General features: G+C 34.9%; 7 protein-coding genes across 7 annotated transcripts; 3 read left to right on the top strand and 4 right to left on the bottom strand.

Moving 5' to 3' along the window:
* Nucleotides 1-176: 176 nt before the first annotated feature.
* On the top strand, nucleotides 177-1,520 carry ASCRUDRAFT_22727 (PEX28-32 family peroxisomal membrane protein; the record flags this gene model as incomplete). Its single annotated transcript, XM_020189753.1, has 2 exons — nucleotides 177-588; nucleotides 655-1,520. Coding segments are annotated over 2 exons (1,278 nt in total), but the record flags the coding sequence as incomplete, so codon positions are not given.
* A 459-nt stretch (nucleotides 1,521-1,979) lies between these two features.
* On the bottom strand, nucleotides 1,980-5,715 carry ASCRUDRAFT_76528 (uncharacterized protein). Its single transcript, XM_020193504.1, has one exon. It carries the CDS (start codon nucleotides 5,393-5,395, stop codon nucleotides 2,285-2,287), a length of 3,111 nt encoding a protein of 1,036 aa, XP_020046885.1. The 5' UTR covers nucleotides 5,396-5,715; the 3' UTR covers nucleotides 1,980-2,284.
* Nucleotides 5,716-6,417: 702 nt separating this feature from the next.
* ASCRUDRAFT_18582 (dicarboxylic amino acid permease) lies at nucleotides 6,418-7,962 on the bottom strand (the record flags this gene model as incomplete). Its single annotated transcript, XM_020189548.1, has 1 exon — nucleotides 6,418-7,962. A coding segment is annotated over one exon (1,545 nt), but the record flags the coding sequence as incomplete, so codon positions are not given.
* Nucleotides 7,963-10,575: 2,613 nt separating this feature from the next.
* ASCRUDRAFT_155289 (D-lactate dehydrogenase, oxidizes D-lactate to pyruvate, transcription is heme-dependent) lies at nucleotides 10,576-12,959 on the bottom strand. Its single transcript, XM_020189340.1, has one exon. The coding sequence runs from the start codon at nucleotides 12,730-12,732 to the stop codon at nucleotides 10,987-10,989; it is 1,746 nt and encodes a 581-aa protein (XP_020046883.1). The 5' UTR covers nucleotides 12,733-12,959; the 3' UTR covers nucleotides 10,576-10,986.
* A 1,914-nt stretch (nucleotides 12,960-14,873) lies between these two features.
* Nucleotides 14,874-16,661, bottom strand: MAE1 (malate dehydrogenase (oxaloacetate-decarboxylating); the record flags this gene model as incomplete). The annotated part of the gene is made up of 1 exon (XM_020190656.1): nucleotides 14,874-16,661. The coding sequence occupies one exon, from the start codon at nucleotides 16,659-16,661 to the stop codon at nucleotides 14,874-14,876; it is 1,788 nt and encodes a 595-aa protein (XP_020046882.1).
* Nucleotides 16,662-18,063: 1,402 nt separating this feature from the next.
* ASCRUDRAFT_76523 (uncharacterized protein) lies at nucleotides 18,064-18,522 on the top strand. Its single transcript, XM_020193503.1, has one exon. The coding sequence runs from the start codon at nucleotides 18,087-18,089 to the stop codon at nucleotides 18,381-18,383; it is 297 nt and encodes a 98-aa protein (XP_020046881.1). The 5' UTR covers nucleotides 18,064-18,086; the 3' UTR covers nucleotides 18,384-18,522.
* Nucleotides 18,523-18,777: 255 nt separating this feature from the next.
* Nucleotides 18,778-19,500, top strand: ASCRUDRAFT_76522 (uncharacterized protein). The gene has a single exon (XM_020193502.1). It carries the CDS (start codon nucleotides 19,232-19,234, stop codon nucleotides 19,442-19,444), a length of 213 nt encoding a protein of 70 aa, XP_020046880.1. The 5' UTR covers nucleotides 18,778-19,231; the 3' UTR covers nucleotides 19,445-19,500.
* The last annotated feature ends 1,951 nt before the right edge of the window (nucleotides 19,501-21,451 follow it).

Here is a 21,451-nt window from a genome sequence, read left to right as displayed (position 1 = left end):
ACTGATAAACCACTGATTGAGAAGAATATCGAATTGCCTGTAGCTGGTTACCTGTTGCTGATTGATATCCTTCCACCATGTCTGACGTACACAACTCTTCTCTTCCCTCTTCTTCACTCCAACCTCCTCTTTCTGCCTCAGTCTCGATTCCGGACGATTCCAAACACTCTTCCACACCAGCCGATACCAGAGCTTCCTTTACAAACATATCTTCTGATCCAGTGGCCTCCAACGTCAACCATGCTCACAGCAATGTCATCAATAGCAGCTCCCCTTCGTTGAATTTCTTACCCAAAGCCTCTCCTTTACTAGCCTCAACTCCAACAACTGTCTCCAAGGCCTTGATAAGAGCTTATCCCTACTTGGTTCTAACCGATAAATTGCTAAGTATATTAACTTGGACCAACGACAATTACTTCATAAACTTATCAATTCTTTTCTCTATAATATCTTTAGTTCTATATTTTGAATTTATAATAACCTACTTTGGTCATATCTTGGCTGTCCTATTATTATTTCTTTATTTCTATATCATCCAGCAAATCAACATCAATAATTTATCCTCGAATAATCTTAACTCAAATCCCAGTACTAATACTTCAAAAAACAATGCTTCCGATGCTTCTCAATTTCACAAAAATGACGTTCAATTAGATAATATTGTAAATCTATTAACAAGCGTCTCCATTAAATCAGAAATCCTATTGTCCCCAATAACTTCTCTCAAGCTATCAACTTATGATTTAAAAAGATTATTATTCACAACGGTTTTCTTATCTCCAATTTACATTATCGTATCTTTTTTTTTCATCAAGCCAAAGGTTCTTATATTACTCTTATTAACTCATCTTTTGACTTATCATTCAATCCAATACAAAATAATTCGAAGAATTCTTTGGAAATCTAAAACTTTTAAATTAATCTCCTTCTATTTAACCGGCTTGAATTTCAATAAAATTTCCTCAAACTCAAGACTAAACAATTTCCTAAAACTTAATAATAATAACAATACAGGTATAAGCAATAACTCCACCAACTCCGGAAATAGATCCTTCTTCTCCTCAAATGATCAATCCGCTATCGATGACCCCTTTGCTAAGTCTTCAATTGATAACTATGGCAAACCCATTCGTTTCACGTATGTCCTATATGAAAATCAAAGAAGGTGGTTAGGTATTGGCTGGACTTCTAACTTACTAAGTTATGAAAGAGCACCATGGACAGACGAATTCCTAAATGAATCTCTTCCACCAGACGATTTCAAATTACCTGAAACCCTATCGAATAATGATAACCTCAATAATATGATCTGGAAATGGGTCGACAAAAATTGGAAACTAGATCTAACTAACGATGGCGCTTTAACTATTCCAAAGGGTCATAAATCGAAATTGGTCGTGGATCCACGAAATGATGATGGCTATATCTTTTATGATAATACCTGGAAAAAGCCCAGTAGCGAAGACTCCTATTCAAAATATACGAGAAGAAGAAGATGGGTAAGAACTGCTGAATTAATTCCCTACATTAAATCATCAAATAGTTTATTGGATAATATATCTTTAAATGAAGTTTCAATTTCAATTCCTGAAGTACAAAATATTCAAGCCACTGGTGTATCAACAATTAAATCCTCTTCAAGTTCCAATGCCAACAATCATAACCCCATCAATAATCCAAACGATAACAGCAATAATGTCCCTGCTGATGATAATAGCTCCTCTTCTGGTTTTCCCGCAAGAAGAAAAAGTTTGAGATTTAATGACGAACCAACAGTGTTGCTAGACAGAGTTAAATCTTTAGATGATTTAGCAAAAAGAAAGTCATCAATATCAAATAGCACCAATACCACAGATAACTCTGAAATCACAGGCACACCAATACCTTCAACAAATCCGAATAATCTAGATGTAAATGATGAGAGAAAAAAGGATATCTAGTTTTTTCATATCTTTGCTTTTTTATTATTTTTTTTTAATTTTTTTTCAGTTATTTCTCTTTTTTTTCTTTTATGCCTTATATTTTTAGTTTATATTTTTTGAAATTGGTAGGAATTTATTTATAATAAATAACTTTTACATAATTTTTCTTTTGTATTTTTTTTCTTTTTTATTATTTATTAAATAATTGGTGTATAATTTATATCTTAACTTTTTTTGGTTGGTTCAAAAAAAAAAGAAAATCAATTGAAATTGGTTTTTGTGTCAAAAAAAAGCCCCTATGTATGATGAATAATATATATAAATATATGAAGATTTTTTACCTTTCTATTCTTTTCATCCTATTAATAGTTATTGTAATAATCGTTTAGATGATTTCCTTTCTTTTTAGAGGGATAATCATTAGAATTATACGTATCATTTAAAGGCCTCTTTCTATTCCATAACTGGTTATTTTCTTTTCTATTTGACGAATTTCTTTCATTATTATTGTAATTGTTGTAATTGTGATTGTTGTGATTATTGTAATTGTTATCATTATTATGATCATCATATGAATGATCGTCATATGAATGGTTTTCGTATGAATTGTTATAAAAATTATTATTATATGGTTTATTATATTGACTCTTTTCATAAAAATTATTTTTATGCGAATTATTATTATCGTAGCCTAAACCGCCATTTGGATCTCTTTCATTTGGATTATAATCATAATCTTGTTGAAATTCATTTCTCTTCGATTTAACAAAACTTCTTGAACGTGGCTTTGTATTTTGTCCAGGCATATTTAATAGTGATCTATCATCTGTGAGGCTTTTAAAAGAGTTACTGTTTGATCTATGGTCATTTAAAAATTCCTGATTATGAATTTGTTGTTGAGGATAACCTCCAGTTTGTTTAAATTTTTGGTTTCCAGGGTATTGTTGATTTCTAAATGAATTAGATTTCATCATTGGATCACTTGGATAACTGGAATTTTGATAATGGTTATTTTTAAAATTTTTCTGATTAAATCCAAATTTAGTATTGTTGAAATTGTTTTTATCATGTGGAACTTGATTGTAAACCTCTGGGGAAGTATCATTGTAGGTCTGTTTGGGAACAAATTGATGATTTTTTGTGTTAAAACTATTACTCCTTTGATTAAAACTTCCATTAGGAGATCCAGAATTATCGAATTTAGGGTTAAAAAAATTGGATCCTTTATTACTTCCTTTGCTATATGGTTCATCATTGGATTTAAATTCACTGAATTTCGAATTTTTCCTTGAATTTTTCCATAAATTATTATTATTATTATTATTATTATTATTATTATTATTGTTATTATTATTGTTATTATTATGATTTGTAGAATTTCCTTTAATTTGAATATTTTGATCATATGTAGTGTCAATCATTAATTTTTGATTTGCCTGCTCAAATTCTTCTTGAATTGTCTGATCTTGGCTTTGGCTTCCATTTTGTAATTCTGATATATTATCATTTGAAGTCACTAAAATTGACTGTTCATCATAAGAAAGAGGTGGTTTAAATAGGAAATTTTTAGAAAGCAGTTTCAACCAAGAGCCATTTTTTCTATCGAATCTTAAATTCTGCCATTTTTTCAATAAATGATTATCTTCAGTTGAAAAGTTTGAAGTTTCTTTGTGGTGTATTTCAAGGTTTTGTTGAGGTCGATTGAGATTTTGTGATTGAGATTTCTTATTTTTTAAATATTCATCAAGGTTTTTAAAAGTTTCATTATTGTTCTGGGATAGATAATTAATACTGCTTGGCTTATTCCATATGTTATTAATATTTGAATCGCCCATTGATAGCGGAAGATTTGGTAGTTTATTTTGTCGGAGAGAATTTAGATTGTGAGATATAAAATGATTTAGTTCATCAGAGGATAGTTTTTTTTTCTCAAACAGAGGACAACCCTTTATTTTCCATCTTAGCCAGGCATTATCACTAACGTCTTTTATTGTTAGTAAGGTGAAATGAAAACTCAAGTCTCCTGTGTATAATTTTGGGATTTCCTTCTTTAATTTAAAAAAGAAATTCGTTTCCTTTTGAGATAGAGTTATGTCGTTAAAAAAGTTGATTGGTTTATTTATTAGTTCTGGAATATTATTCTTAATGAAATCATCCTTTACAGATTCGATTAATTGGAAGTAAAAACAAATGATAATAAACAATTGGACCATGATAGTTTTCCTAAATTTGTGGTCACTCAGCAATTGAACATCGAATACATTTGGATGAATGGTGAAAAGAGGGTTAAAGTATTTTTTTTTATAGAATTTTAATTTCGAAGATTTGAGTAAGTTTGAAATTTTATTGAAATCAATTCTGTTATTGATTGATACATGTCTTTTACCGGATTTGAGTCTTTTCATTAGGTAATTTCTCTCCAAGTCATAAAATTGTTGGTAAACAGCGGAGAATAGAGATTTTAGTTGTAGCATTGCTTGGTCATTTTTTATGTATAATAAAGGATTTGATAAAGAGGATTGCATGAACCAAAAGTCTTGAAACCAGGGTTTATTGCTAAAGGGGTAGGATACCTTTTTGCTGTAGATGCTCCACTCTTTGTTTAGTAGAAATAGATCATTTATTTTAAAGATCTTTGAGGTGAATAAGATTATGTTGCCCTTTAATGGGGAGTAGTTGTAATTGAAGGGGATTAGTTTTTCAAAATTTGAGATTTTTTTGAATAGGTTATTGCAGGTGAGGGAGATCATTGAGCCTGGTTGCTTTTTAATTAGGAGAGAATGGAAATTGATAAAGATATCAAATCTTGAAGAAAGGAAGTTCCAGTAGGTGGATAGCAATTCGATTGTGGGCAATTTTTCAAGGATTTGAACAAAAATCGAGTGAGGGAAATCGTGAGATGTCAATCTTATACTGTTTTGATCACTTTGATTGTTTTGATTGTTTTGGTCATTTTGGTCATTTTGATTGATGAAAATTTTGAATAGATAAATTGAAATGTCAGTTATAATTGAGAGTTTTGATAATAAAAGATAATCGTGATCAGATAAGCTGAATTGTAGGGACAAGTTTGTATGATTAATTGATAAATGATGGGGGTTTGCGGTTTGAAGTAGAATTGAATCTTTTAAGATTTGATTAATTGTTTCATTGAAGGAAAAATCTAGTAGTAAGTGTCTTAGGTTTGTAGTTTGAAGGTAGTCGTTAAGATCATGAAGATCATGAGAATCAAAAATATCATGATCATGATCGTTATCATTATCACTATCGATGTGATAGTCATTATGACTTTGGGAGATATTGAACCATTTGTGTAAATTTTGATCGTAGATCTGGGTAAATAGAAGGGGATCATAACTTCTGTTTTGAAAGTAGTCTTTTCTGTCATTTGCTAGAGCATCGATAAAAGTCTCAAGAGACAATGAAAAGGTGGAGGAGATGCTAAAGAACTGCTTTGATTGTAGGGGTTTCATGGCAAGAACAGTTGAAAGAGAGTATTCAGCAGTCTGGAGTTTTGCTCAAGCAGAGAAGAACTAAAGGCAGAGAAGGAGAAGGAGAAATAGCTGGGCCAGCAGCAAAGAATCCAGTGACAGTGAGGGCATACAGGCCAGCAGCCAGAGTGGAAGACGAGTTGATCAAAAGTAAGGCCTCAGCAAAAAGAGCCAGCAGAAGAATCAGAAGCAGCAGAAGCAGCAGAAGCAGGATCTGTCAAAAGATGGTGAAGAAGAAGGTGATGGTGATGGTGATGGTGATGGTGAAGATGGCGAAGATAGAGAAGAGGAAGAAGAGGAAGAAGAGGAAGAAGAGGAAGAAGAGGAAGAAGAGGAAGAGATACAGATAAAGCTGTGAGCAAAACAACGGAGAATTAAGCGCCGACACCGCGGTTTATGTTTTAGCTCGGATTTGCTTTGATGTTGATTTATCGTTGATTTATCATTGATTTGCTGTTGATTAATGTCGAGAAAGCTACTGAAAATATACAAAGATAGCAGAATTGATTCGTTTATTCAATTTCAGAAAAAGCAGATACATAGGAAGCAATAAAATGGAAGACTGAGAACTGAAGTGAAGCAGTGGTTGAAACTGACTCTAAAATACAAGACAAAACAAAGATTGGTCACTGAAGAAAAGAAGGAAAATAAAAACAAAGAGATAAGGCAAACAACATAAAAAGAAGAAAAAGAAGAAAAAGAAGAAAAAGAAGAAAAAGAAGAAAAAGAAGAAAAAGAAGAAAAAAGAAGCAATGGAAGAGAAATAGAAAACCAGAATTTACTCAAAGAGCAAAGAACAAAAATAAAGAATAGAGCAAAACAAAACAAAACAATAAAATAAAATAAAATAAAATAAAATAAAATAAGATAAGATAAAAAAAATATTGGGTATCTTTCGTTATAAACGTATCTTATTCGATAAGTTCAAGCAATTTCCTGAATCTGTAGTAAAGTGTGCCCTTTCTCTCTTCTAATAACAAATCTTTCTCCTTTTTCTCCTTTAAAAAGGCTTCTTCTTCTGCATCGACGTAATCTTTATAAAAAAACAAATCAACATAATCGGATCTGATAAACTCAGTCTTGAAGTAAATTTTGTATCCAAGGTAGCATCCAACAAAAAGTGGAATACCAATATATCCACTAATGAAATTCTCATAACTAAATCCAGAAGTGTTGATATCCAAGAAAACATTCAAGTTTTTCAATAGTGATAAAACAATTGATACACCCAAACCAATATAGGAACTGTATGGTGCAAGTGGTAATTTGTATTTCAAGTCTGCTTTTCTGTCCAACCCCTGTGCTTTGAATGCCTTGACAAATCTAATGTGTGAAATGAAAATCGAAGTCCAGCCCATTAACCCCAACATTGAACTGACATTGATGAAATGTCTGAAAATCTTTCTAGACTCCTCTGCTACATTCATATAAGCCAAACAATCAAAAATCAAGAAAAAACATAGCGAGTAGACTGGCACTCCATGACGATTAGTTTTGGAAAAAATTCGAACAGCATTTCCAGAGACTGATAGTCCATACAAGACTCTGGTACCGAAATACAACGCTGTGTTGGCTGCTGAAAAGACAAATACTAGCATACAGGCGTTGAAAATATGGTCAAGAATTGGAATACCTGCGTTTTCAATTGCAACGACAAATGCTGAGGCTCCTGCGTTACCACTAGAATTTGAGACAGCTTCAACTAGCACTGCATCGTTATATGCAACACATAATCCCAAAAGGAAAACCGAAGTGATATACAATGAAGCCACAGTGGTAAATGTCAATTTAAAGGCCTTTGGGATGGTCTTTCTTGGATTAGATATTTCGCAAACAATAATGGCAAAATTCTCAATACCCATAAATGCATAGACACTACCTGTTAAAGTGGTAATCCAGGATAAGAATTTCCCACCATCGTTATCAAGGTGCAATGAATCGTAGGGCGCAAATGCTCCTGGGTTTTTCCAGTATCTGAAACCAATTGGACCATCAGCTTCAGGACCAGCTCCCAAGGTTATACAAAACAACATGAGAATCAAGCCCAACACTGTGATGATCTTGAAGGACGACAACACAGTTTCAACAACGGCGAACTTGGAAATGTTGATATAATTGATGAAACCAATCAAGACTGCAAATATTGTGACCCACACACCAGGATTTACTTGATCTCTAGGAACCCAGTACTGAATCACCAAGGCGCCAGCTGTGATTTGATTGGGAATGGCAGTTAGAAATCTGAATAAAAAGGCATAACCAGTAGCAAAACCAAGAGCTGGATCGACATATCTACCAGCATATCCAACAAAACCATCGGGCAAGGGAATGTAACTGGACATTTCACACAATGCCCCAACAACAAAATAGATCAATGTGGCAACAAGAATATAAGCAATGAACAAAGAGCCCGGACCTGATTTCTGTAGTTGGGAAGCTGAGGAGATGGTAAGACCTGTACCAAGAGCACTACCAAGCAAAATCATCATAATCTGGTAGGCACAAAGGGTTTTAACCAAACGATGGCCCACTTCGTTAGCTAGGGGAGGCGAGGTGATTTGGTGTAGTTCGTAAGAGACCTGTCTATAAACAGTGGAAGCAGTGGAGGAGGTGTTGAGGGAGCGATTGTCATTGTCTGAATCATTGATGGGCCTTGGGTTGGAGGAAGACTGGCGATGGTAGTTTGAGTTGCTGGTTTCAGCGTCGTCAGCGAGGTTGTAACCAGTAAAGTTCTCATAATCGATAGGTTTTGAGGAAATGAATGAGTTTCTTTTGGTGATTGAGCGATGTTTGGAATGCTTCTCGTCGCTGTCTTTCAAGCTCTCATTACTTTGTCTGCGATTGTTGTGTTGTATGAATTCATTTGAAGAGACCTCTGTTGGATCGTTACTTCCATAGCTGAACCCACTATTTTTATTGTTATTCCCAATATCCATGATGAGAAAATTAGGGCTTTCTTTTTTTCTAGAAACTAGTTGGTAATTTAATTGAGGCAAGTGAAATTCTTAGCTTCAATTTTTTTGTTATTTTACAAAAATTTTCAAAAAATAGTGAGTATTAATTGGAAATTAGCAGCTCAATAATATCTGGGATGCGTTGAATAACTTTTAGAAATGTTGTTTGCGAGAACCAAAACCGAGCTATATTGTTGAACAATAAAAAAAGGGAATATGAGGGAAAATTGGACCAAGTATTTAAGGGAACAACTTTTAAAACAATAAAGAGGAAATGAAAGAAAAAAAAACCAAGGGAAAACAAGTATTAATATAAAGCTGAAATTGTTTTAATAAAAAATTCATTTAATAAACAAAAGACTAGCAAATTAGCTTTTGTATATCAGAATACCAATACATATTGTAGTACATGGTGACAATTCAGCAAATAACACGAAATTTGGGATCTCTAGCAAGATAGTCAAGACAATTCTTGGAGACAATACATAAAGGACATGGTGAGTAGTGATACATTTTCAAAGTTAGCAGGCAAAATTGGCCTGATTTATTTTGGTTCCAGGCAAAGTGCAATTTTTTTGCATAATAGGTGGTTGATTTCAGGAGTTGGAAAGAGAAAAGTGGAAAACTTTTCAGTTTGGATCAATAGAGTTTGGAACATTGTCGAATCCTCTGTCGATCACCAACAATTAGCACATTTGGCAAAGGAAATCACAACAGAAAATGCAGATCCAGAGCTTATTCCACGACACCATCAGAATCAGGAAGATAGTGGTAAATGAATATTCGTCTTCAATCTCTGGCCAATAAGCTCCACGGGCTGAGGTTTTTGAATAGTTCTAACCAATGTTGAATTGCTTCTTAGCTACTTTTGAACTGCTGTTTGAACCCTTCCAACTCCAAAAAAACCCTCTCAGCAAAAGTAATACAAAGAAGTTCTTAATCACGTGACCATGGGAGGTACATGCAGGAAGACGCAACCACAGGTTGGATCACACTAGTTTACGTCTCTCAACTCACAATCAGCGCCGACCAGAGAAGCGGGTCTCGAGAAATGTCTTGAAAACACAGTGAAATTTTGTTTTTGATTTCCGAGCCCAAAAAAACTGGAATACTTCACAACTTTTGTTTGAAACCTCCAGAAATCAGAATAAGTTAAAAGCATTTTTCCAACAAAGACCATTCAGCAAAACTTATCAGGGCTTGTTTATTATTTATCTGCTTTTCCAAACTGCCAATAATTATTTTGGCATATTTTTAGAGTGAAAATTTAGTTTCCCTCAGCGAGTAATAATAACAATTTGAAGTGCTTTGGTACTGAGCTTCCAAAATGTATCCTATTCAGCAGTCCATTCCCAAATATTTGCTGATTAGCTGATTAGATTACTTTTTGCAAGAAAATATGCCACACTGCTTTTATTGTTCAAAACAGCTACTGAAATGACTGCCTGCTTATATATTCACTGTTTCAAAATCTTGTATACAGATTCATTTTCCCAACTCAACATTGAAAAACACTAACCACGATTAGAATTAGAATTAATTAAAATTAAAATTAAGATTAAGATTAAGGAGTCATTTTTTAATTTTGCTTAATTTGAAACTGTCTTTATCTAATCAAATTTAATGTGTTTTAATTATCCTTTTCATATTTGCCATCTAATCAGAGCCTATTATATCTACCTCTCACTTTCACTAATCAGATCACATCAAATCACATCAGATTCCCAGATTATAGATTATACCCATCCACGTCAAACAGATAATACAATTGAGGACTGCTCCCAAATGGAAATCTAATTTGAAACAGTAATCCTTTAGAAAAATATATATTATAAAGGCGACTGTTTCGTCAAAATGCTAATTTTCAATCCACTAAACTATCCTCTTAACTTGTTTATTTCAATCCTTTAAAAAGCTACCATACTTGACTGTTTTCAAACCCTTCTTAAGCGTTGCCCAACTATTTCCAATACATTTTAAAACCTACTCTTCCAATTGTATTCTTATGAAGGAATTAAAACGTTCCTAGCGTTCTTTCAAAACGCCTTTCTCTCTACATTTCTCTTTTCAGATAACACACGTATTTATATATCTCTCTTCCATCTTTGAATACGCTATTCGATAACAAAACAATCTACAAATGAATCCAGAAAACAGAATATTATCCATCTCCCGCCAACTTATTATACTACTACTTACTACTCTAAAAAAAATAACAATGAAAATTATAATTATCTATATATATCAAATGGTATAAAGGAATCTATAAAATAAAAAAAACAATAAAAAAGGAAATGAAAAAAAAAAATTAAAAAATAGAGCAATGTGATACAATTAATAAAAGAAATAAAAGAACAGAAAGCTGGAAACTAAATAAAATAAAAGGATACACAATAGGTTTTAACAATATCACCAATTATACAAATCAAATCAAATCAAAAATATGTTTAAATTGTTAATGCAGTTGATAAATAAGTACTAAATCTTGGAAAAATAGATTTAAATACTAAGGACATGGGAATGAATCAAAATAACTCGAAAATATTTTCACAAATAAAATAAAATCAAAAAAAAATATTATCGGTTATCAAATAAGGAATAAAACCACTTGTTAGTAACTCATTTATGCTCAACTAATGGTTCGTCTGGATCAATCCGGAAAACTTTATCAGCATTCAAAATTCGGTTTGGATCCAATGCCATTTTAATCTTTCTCATCAAGCTGATTGGATCTTGTCCAATTTCGTTAATCAAAAAATCTCGTTTACCATAACCAACTCCATGCTCACCAGTACATGTACCTTCATTTTCAAGAGCTCGGTGCACCATTCTTTCCACTAAATCTTCTGCCGTTTTTCTTGTCTCTTTATCGTATAACAAGAAAGCATGGAAATTTCCATCCCCAACATGCCCAACCAAAGTGGCTGTTAGACCTGATTTTTTCATATCGTCTTTAGTCTCTTTCAAAACATTGGCCAATTTAGACACAGGAACAGCAACATCAGTGGTCCAAACTTGAATATCAGGATTGAGCGTCTTTCCATAATTAATGGTTGACCAAAGTGCCACTTTTCTTGCAGCCCATAACTCCTGTCTTTCCTCTTCAGTGTTTGCAAACTCGAAATCAATACCATTGTTGCCTTTGGTGATATCTTTAACAGTGCTCACCATCTCTTTCAAGCCGTTTTTAGAACCGGCTAACTTAAAAAACAATGTTGGTTTTTCAACCCAGGTTTTAGACGTCTCGCCGGAGATATTAATGCATTTCATCATTTCATCATCCAATAACTCTACAGCATTGACTTGGATGCCCTTGGAAACAATTTGCTCAACAGATTTGGCAGCATCTTCAATTGAAGGAAAGGGAACCACTGCAACAGTTTCATTTTGGGGTCTGACATTCAATCTCAAAGTGGCCTCAGTTACCACGCCTAAAGTACCTTCACTGCCAATGAATAAACCAGTTAAATTATAACCAGCAGCAGATTTGCGAGGCCTTTTTTTAGTTTTGATGATTGTTCCATCGGCCAAGACAACAGTAAGACTTAAAACGTTTTCCTTCATTGTACCATATCTTGCAGCATTGGTTCCTGAACAAGAAGTAGCAATCATTCCTCCAATTTCAGCACCTGGGCCAGGATCAGGACCGAATAATAAGCCCTTTGGATGTAAGTACTCTTCCAAATCCTCCCAGCCAACTGAAGGTTGCAATGTGATATCCAAATCACTTTCGTTGATCGATAAGATGTGATTCATTTTGTTCAAATCTAAACAGATACCGCCTCTCGTTGGAATAAAATGGCCTTCTAAAGAGGTACCGCCAGAATATGGAGTCACAGGAATTTTATAGCTGTTGCAAATCTTCAAGATTTTGGAAACCTCTTCAGTTGATTCGGGCCAAACGATCATGGCAGGTCTTTGTTCGTCAGTGGCATGATGAGAGTTCCAATAGGTATCAGAGTGATGATCCAATTCTGATTGGGAGGTTGAAGTGTGGCCTTCTGGCAATAACTCAATGACTTCTTTAAAAGCCTTTTCGAAATCAGCAGTGGAACCATAAACAGGTTTTAATAAATCGTCAAGGGGAGTAATTGAAGAATTTGGGAATAAATGTGGTAAGGGATGTTCATGTATTTTGTCAACAGTTCTGTATGAGCCATAGGCTAAACCAATCGTGAAGAGTGCAGCCCAGGTAGCAAATCTTCCAATTACTTCTCTTGGAGATTCCTTGGGAAAGTATTTTGATTTTTCAGAGTAAAATCGTTTGTTATTGAGGTTTTTGAGGTTATTGGGGTTTTTGAAATTTTTAAGATTGTATCTCAATTGGTTTCTTATAGGATTAGATCTAAAGGAATTGGTAAACATTTTGAGTGTATGAGTATGTGAATATTATGGGGAAAAGAATATTGAATGGGATATTTAGTAGAATACTTAATACTATGGTGAATCGATGAGAGAAAATAAAAAAAATGCAATTAGATGGATAGACCGATTAACCAGTGAGATAGAAGTGAGGAAAAAGAAAATAAAAGCAATTAGACGATAATAAGGGTGGTTTTGTTGGTGATATTATTAGAACAAAAAGTATTATTACTGTTATTATAAATTTAATTGATATTTATTATGATTGTTGATCAGCGGCTATATATAATGATAAAAAATAGGAAGAAAAAACGAATTCTGATGGGATATTTATACATTTCTTGATTGAAATTTCTTTTATTGATGAAAAAAAAAAAAAGATAGCTACTCCACATTTAAACTACTTAAACTACCTGCTGGAAAATACATGAAGAGGTGCTGTGTTTTCATTATTGGAGATGATTAAGATTGGCATCAACCATCAGATAAACCACTTTTGTCTGCTTGGATATAATCAGCTTGATCATTTTCATTATTTTAACTCATTTTCAACCATTTTCAGCGAAAAGGGCTGTAGTAAAAAGGTTTCCTTTTGGAAAGTCGTGGGGGAGGCCATAGTTAAGGCCGAGGGGCGGTTTTTAGCTCTCAAGTATACCGGAAATACCTGAGTAAATGGCCGGCATTAAGTACTGTGGATAGTTGTATGGAGAGGAAAACGCACAAAAGACCCCTCCCAGTGCGATAAAAACGAAAGGAAAACGAGAGAAAAAAAAGAGGATAACAAGAGAAGATAAAACCAACCCAAATAAATTCACATCCAGTTGAAGAAAGATTCGTGGATGGTTTTCGATAAAATACACAAGAAAAAGACTCCAGCAAGTGCCGAAAAAGCCAAATCGGGATTTACTCCCTTTTTCTAGTTTTTTTGCACCCTGCCATTGGCCAGATGTGTAAGAGCGCTGTCTGACGCGTTTATGCGTATAGTCGCGGAGACCATTGTTGTGGATAGATTAGAATTCTGGGGAATTCTGGGTCTGAGAAAACAGTTGAAAAGAAAAACAATAGCAGTTTTTGATGGAGAGTCTCCAACTGGATTTGTCGTTGAAGTTGTTGCGTTTGTCAGAATTCTTTGTAATTTTTCCTCTGGACTGTGATTCCAGGCAGCTGGAGTCACCCCCTCTGCCACTGTTTATCCCTCATTTCTTGACTTGATTCAACCAGGCTGATCAGTTTCAAGAAAAGCTCCATCGCCGATTTCAGTCTGCTTAGGTCCATGTCATTTTCCAGCCAAATAGAGCGAGGGTTTTAAATACTTTTAAAAACTCTCAAGCACCTGGAAAATAGCTCATTTTGTTGACCATCAAGGAAATTTTGGAAATGGGCTTTCGGAATCAGTAATTATACTTTTTGCAAGCACCGACACTAAGCGGTTACCTAATAGCCCTTCATGTTATGTATCGTGTGTGTGCAGATTCTGGACTTCTCTCTGAAATTACAGGGAATCTTGTACGCAAAAATTGTAGAAAATCAAACGGTTTGGTTTCATACAGGTATTTTTCAGCTGCTGTATTTGATAAAGTGCTGTTGTGAATATACTTCTCTCTGATTGGCTGTTGTGCTGATGTATTATTGCTTTGAGCTTTGCAGATTTGTGTGTTTTTGGTTATCTTAAGTCTTATCTGATCTAATCTGGGGTTAATTTGATTGCAGTGATAAATCGGCAATGGAGAATTGATATTGAAATTATAGTTGTTTATTGTATTAGGTAGTATATAAATCAAATGAAAAAAAAATAAAACATAATAAATGCAATATAAAAAACTAAACTTGTAAAATGAAACGAGAAAAATAAAAATATAATACCCCAAACAAAAAGTTTCGAAAATGATTATTTAAAAACAAAAAATAAGTTAAAAACAATAAAAAAATCTCACAATTATTTAAACTAATAGATAATTGGAACACTTTTCTTTCTTCCTTTTCAAAATTAAAAAAAATAAAAAATGAACTGAAACGAATATAAAGAATAAAAGAAAAAAAAAAATTAAAAAATGAAACTAATTTTTCTTAATTAATTTTCATATTGTATAATTTGTATAATTTGTATAATTTTTTGAATGATAGTAATTTTTTTTTTTAAAAAACTAATATTGATGAGTGTGAATATCTTGTTGATGCTCAACTTTAATGTATGGTCTGTATTCTGGTTTCCACATTTGTGCTTTGACCCATTCATGACATTCATCAAAGTCTCTTGGAACAACAACTTTTCTAGATTTTCTTGTACCTGGTTGGAATTCGTTTTCAATTCTAGCTAAACCTTGTTCAAGAGCCTTTAATATAACAGCTGTGGCGATTCTTGATGAGGCAACAGTGATTTCTTCGACTGGAGGTAGTAAACCAGCTTTTGGATTACTAACCTTTGGAGACATTTTGGCTAATTCGTCGACAGCAGCACTGATCATTTCATCACTGATGGTTGTTGATCTGGATAAAACAGCACCCAAACCAATACCTGGGAATGAGAAACAGTTGTTATTTTCAGATGAGACGTAACCCTTGTATGGCTTGAAGGGAGAGCCAGTGGCGACTAAAGCGTTGCAATCAGTCCATTCCATCAAGTCTTTTGGAACAGCTTCATGTAATCTAGTTGGGTTTGATAATGGGAAGATAATTGGTCTTGGGTTATATTTGTACATGGTTTTGACGACTTCTTCAGTAAAAGCACCAGCTTGAGTTGAACAACCAATCAAGATGGTTGGTTTGACGTGTTCGACAACTTCTCTTAAGGATTTGATGTTGACGTTTTCCCAGTCTTTATCATCATCGGCGTATAGTAGTTGGTCCTCGCTGGCCAAGCCAGTTTCCTTCATTGATTTGACAATTAAACCAAAACGATCCATACAGTGGATCTTATCTCTGGCTTCTTGGACAGTAGCACCATGAGTAACCATATGAGAGACGATTTGATCAGCAATACCTAAACCAGCGGAACCTGAACCGTAGACAACGATTTTGGAGTCTAGTAGTTCTCTGTTTGTGAAGTTCAAACCAGCGATAATGGAGGACATAACAACGGCACCTGTACCTTGGATATCATCGTTGAAACAGGAGATTCTGTTTCTATATCTTTTCAATAAGTTTCTGGCATTAAGAACACCAAAGTCTTCAAAATGGACAACAGCGTTGGGGAATCTTTTTTTAACGACTTCAATAAAACGATCGCAGAAGGCGTCATAGGCTTCACCTCTAACTCTGGGGAATCTGTTACCCATGTATAGCTCGTCATCGGATAAAGTTTTGTTGTTCGTACCAACATCTAAACAGACTGGGATAACTCTACCTGGATGGATACCACCACATAAGGTCATAAGAGACAATTTCGAGATAGAGATTCTGATACCACCGACACCCTGATCACCGATACCCAAGATACCTTCACCATCTGAGACAACGATGTAGTCAACATCCTTTGATTTACCGAAAGCAGCTAATCTTGTCTCGACACTTTCCGGGTCAGTGATATCCAAGAAACAACCTTCTGGTTTTCTGAAACGATGGGAAAAGGCAGCAATGGCATCACCTTCAGTTGGAGTATAGATGATTGGAAGTAATTCTCTGATATGTCTTCTGACCAATTCGTAGAATAGGATTTTATTTTGTTGTCTCATGGAGGTACAGAAGTCATTTTTGCCCAAGGGAGTTCTCAAGACAGATAATTGTTTGTAAGCTCTTTCAACTTGTTCATCAAGAGTGTTGACAACAGGAGGTAGAAGACCTTGTAAACCGAAAGCAGCTCTTTCTTCGAGAGAGAAGGCAGTACCTTTGTTGAATAGAGGGGAGTTTAAGATTTGGAAACCGGTCAAATCACATTCAATTGAACCATCAGAGGTCAATCTAGTTGATTTTGGTTTTCTGTTGGAGTATAGCATTTCAGCTTTCCAGCCGATGGGAGTTCTTTTTGTTAAAGTGTGGGTTCTAACATTTGTGAGCATTCTGCCAGCTGAAGTTGGGATTCTATATTCGGAGGAAGAAAAGGCTTCATCGTCAGAAGAAGATGGGTACGATACACCAGATCTGTTGTCTAAAGTGGAGGATACAGTCATTTTGAGAGGATATTAGAAGGTAATTGAATGAAAATGTGAATGAAAATGTGAATGAAAATGTGATTGGAAATTGCAATTGAATTAAAAATAGTGGATAATTTAATTATTTGTATGTTTGTTTTAATTTTTGGAGGAATTACAGAAATTGTAGTTGAAAGATAATATTTATTGATTTTTGAATTGAATGTATGTTTTTTTTGTTCTTTTTATTGTTTTTACTTTTGCAGTCTCTTGAATCAAAAAGTATGATAATTGAATAAAATAATTATATCAATTGAATTGAACTCTTGAGTTGAGTTGTGTTGAGATATGAAATATCTTTTGGAAATGATATGGAAAATTGGTATTGATGGAGGTATCGATATTAAAGATGGAATAAGAAAGAGATGAAAAAGAAATGAAAAAGCACAGAGATATTGAATATATTTATACAAATATCATCAGGAAGTATATAACCCAAATCAAAAGCCAAACAAATATAATTAACAACCAACAAACAAAAAACAGTAAAGAAATAAAAAAACCCAAAAAAAAAAAATTGTTGTTTATTAGTTAAATTTTAAGTTGAAAACTCTAAATCTAAAATGGATCGTCCAGTCTCACAGCATTGAATATTGCTGTTTAGCGAACAGCAACACACCACTTTGGAAGAAGAGCAGCTTGAGTACAGTGTAGAGAACATACAAAAGCAAGGCCATCAAGAACAGATAAAAGAAAGAACTGGGTCGAGAGCTCTAGAGCTGCACAGGCCACCCCCCTCTCGCGCACGCGAAATCGTTGCCGGCGCCAGCGCGGGCCTGATAGCGGTATATCGCGTTGTACACACGCATCCGAATGCACCCACACGCAGCTTCGACGTTCCGAGCAGGCGCGGTTGAAGGCTGCTCTCCCGGTCAGCGCCTCCGCTGCCGCTCCGCAGGGGTACGGCCCAGGCCTGGTGCGGTGGGAACCGGGATGGACCCAGCGTGCGGCCTTGCCAGACCTGCCCGATTGGGCGTATACCGACCACGCAGAATCCGCTATCTCGCGCCTGTAGCAGAGCCAGGGCCGCTAACGCTGCCTGATCGGGCTAAAGCTCCTCCCGGTGCGCGTGCTCTTGACACCGGAATGGCTCTTCCAGCGCACTTCCGGAGACCGCTCAGGTCTGCCACTTGAAATCTGGGGTAAAAGCAGTAACACAACCTTTTGGCTGATCGGATAATAAATGCTAAATTGTTGTTGAGGCTCTATTTGCTGTCGATGTTTGCTGTGATGGTGAGTAATGGTGACTGGGTATTCGTAGTGTTTGCAACATACAACGCGCTTTGCTTGAGCCAGACAGTGCAGTGTACGCTTTTGGTGGAGAATAATCAACAAATCAAGGTGGGTCGAAAAAGAGGAACACTTTTTATTATATTTTTAGCCTTTCACCATCAGAGCAGGGCAGAGTTAGTGTCGACTACAAGCAGTAGTGCTACCGTAGCAGGATATTTTGGGATTATGGAGTCGTGGAATCGTGGAATCGTGGAATACTGGAATACTGGAATAAACAATCCATTACGAGAATAGTAGGATGTGCACAGGATAGTTTATTTACTTGTTATTTCATCGCAAAGATAAACAAAAACAAAAGCAGATTTGTTACAATTATGACCGAGACTGTACATAGCGAAAAGAAAATCAATATTAAACAATAAATATTAGCGAACACTTCTATGGTAATCAAAAATGATTGATTAATAGAACTTTGAGACTATCAGCCCCAGATTTCTTACTTGATTTGAACTAAACAAAATAGATGATCAAGAATAATCAAGCTGTCCAATTTTGGCTATACTCAAAAATCTATTCACATATTTAATCATGTATTTTTCATATATCTCTTGATATAACCAGCTATATAAATATTTAAATCTCTACCACTATAATGGTTGATGTATTATTGGAATAATAATGATCGATAGTTTTTCCCCATTCCTATTTATTTTCGTATCTACTGCTAAACACACTAAAAGCAAATAACCAATACCAATTGATTTTAATTCCCTCACACGATTCTATTATACTGCAATAACAATTGCAGCATTATTCAAGTCCAAAAGTGCGGTTCATAATGGCCTGAAAATATCCTACCCACTTGCCAGTACAACAGGTCCATGGAAATAGATGAGCTATAAGCACTGTTTATCAATCGGTTTGTTATTAATTAGGGCCTTGCTGCTGTTGTCTTCTTGTTCGGACTCCGGGTGGTGGAAATTGAATTTGACAGGTCTCTGGAATCTTTTCCACCAGCATGGTGCCAATGCCCTTTCTCAGCTCCAGGCTGAACCCTGCATTGTTTTGATGTGCCGGTAAGACAGGCCAGTAGCCGTCAGAGCTGGAGACAGCGCTGCTTCTGAAGCTCCTGCACTTGAGCCATGGGCTCTAGCATTCTGGAACTCTGGAACTCTGGAACTCTCAGTGCAACACCTGTGCTCTGGGGATTATGCTCAAGACCCGCTGTGCTGGAGATGGTTCTCTTCCTCCATCGACACTGCGAGCCTGCCCAACTCATCGTCTCGAATCTTGAGCGGCAGAAGGCCCGCAAGCCCGGATTTCAGCCGGCACCACAACATGCCGCATTGGGCTAGCGCTGGCTCGCTAGATCCGCGCAGAGTCGGGTTCATGCGCGTGTCGTCTAATGCCGGGTCGCGGCTGCGTTGCGGCTGCGTGCCATATTTGCGTGAGGAATCGGCGCGCTGTTTTTGTGCCCCTCCTTACGTAAGCAGTATAAGCAGCTGTCCCAATCAGGCAACTTTCCCTCAGCCTTTCTCTTACACTCTCTTTATCTGCCCCAGCTGTTATATCTCCCATTTCATTCAGTACTGCTCACACCTATATATTGCTTATATTCATTTAAACGACATTCGTCCTCTTGGTCCTTCTAACTGAATGCCTCTGGCCTCCAAACTGATCTTCTCATCCACATTTGACATTTCCAAATCCTAAGGAATTTTGTGCCATTGCCGAAACCGATGTTCAAATATCCTTCGTCAGTTCAGAATTTCAAAGGAGATACATCCCCAATCCTCTATTTCTTTTATTATTCATAATAGCAAATTCATTTCAATCGTATCTCAACATTATGCCTTCTTCAATACCCTTCTTTTTTTTCATCTCCTAGATTATATCGCACACTATCCGAAATCTTATTCTATTGTTATTCATTGATATAATTGCTATATATTTAACTTGTTATTATAATAACATAATAATATAATAATATAATAGTTATTATATCATCACTGTTTTACCATTTCCGTGAAAACCATAATCTTTTTAGCTTTCTATATTATGATACGCATCTTTTTTATAATTCCTTTTCATACTTACAGCAATTTGTCAATATCTACCATAATGTACAATAATTTACGTCAATTCACAGTAATTTACAACAATTTCTGATATTTTGCCATCTCTTCCACTCTACATATCTATTCAATTATTCATTTACCGTTTTGCTTCTAAACATTTTTCTAGGCTTTTCTGCATCTTTTTTTTATTTGGCTTTCTATTCCAATCTCTATTTTATTTCGCTCACTATTCTATTAAGCAGTAACAACTCATATCTTGGTTGGGAAACACCTAAAAGCTAATTATAACACAAAATGTAAAAGAAACTAAACATCTTCTTCTTAACGAACACCAGCTTATTTCCCTCCTGTATTAAACTTCTTGTTCAACGGTACAGCTGTTCTATTAAACTTTTTACATTTATATCAACTTTCCATCCGCATTTCATTTTTTATTCTATACTCTTTCATTATAATTTGATTTATACCAATTAATAATTTAATCAATCAATAATTCAATCAATTATTCAATTAATCAATTGATTCATTCACTTTTGATTGATTACCAAATTATTAAAATAGCTCATCGGCTGTAACAATATTTTAAAAAATTAATGAAAATTATCTATTAGTGAAAAATATTTATTAATGAAAATTGAAAAATAATAAATTTTAAATAATATTCCTCTATATAATCATATCAAATTCTTTTTTTTCTTCCATCCCTAACCATCCTATCACTTGTACATCCTAAAAGCGGCTGTTCCACTGATGATTTTTCATATTCTTCGCTATTTACTATTTCTTGTTTTTCAGTACCATCATCTTACCATCAAAATTAATTCAAAATTGTATAAAATAGTGGGATAGCTTTGCTATCTATTTCTTTTTCATTCTCTTAAACCCCTTCTCCTGTTTGTTCCTAAACAGCAACATAGAGCTCTTTATTTCCTCTTAAATATCATTATATTTATATTTTTCAATTCCTAAACATTCTCCCTGCTTCTAAATTTCTTTATCTTATCAGCTTATCACCAACTTCTTATCTGAAAACACTGTCCATGTAAATGGCTCTCACATGTATAAACATTACACTGCGTCTACATAAATACACATACCAAACCGTGCCACTAACACGGGTCACAATTATTTCCAATTTTCAGAAAAGCAGTCACGGCTCATAACCACACTTCCTCTTTGATATTTCAGCATCATTAAAGCTCACAATCACATGACTATACTTCAATCCGATACTTCTAAATTTTTCAGTTGCCCTGTTGACTATTACCAAATCTGTTGATCAAT

Source organism: Ascoidea rubescens, assembly GCF_001661345.1.
Source record: "Ascoidea rubescens DSM 1968 unplaced genomic scaffold ASCRUscaffold_8, whole genome shotgun sequence".
NCBI classification, from domain to species: Eukaryota; Fungi; Ascomycota; class Saccharomycetes; order Ascoideales; family Ascoideaceae; genus Ascoidea; species Ascoidea rubescens.
Note: the sequence above shows the minus strand (reverse complement) of the source record. Positions and strands in the feature narration are given on the sequence as shown.

Coding starts and splice junctions, on each gene's coding strand:
- ASCRUDRAFT_76528 (XM_020193504.1), bottom strand. CDS start 5,395: ATGAAACCCCTACAATCAAAGCAGTTCTTTAGCATCTCCTCCACCTTT.
- ASCRUDRAFT_155289 (XM_020189340.1), bottom strand. CDS start 12,732: ATGTTTACCAATTCCTTTAGATCTAATCCTATAAGAAACCAATTGAGA.
- ASCRUDRAFT_76523 (XM_020193503.1), top strand. CDS start 18,087: ATGGTGAGTAATGGTGACTGGGTATTCGTAGTGTTTGCAACATACAAC.
- ASCRUDRAFT_76522 (XM_020193502.1), top strand. CDS start 19,232: ATGGGCTCTAGCATTCTGGAACTCTGGAACTCTGGAACTCTCAGTGCA.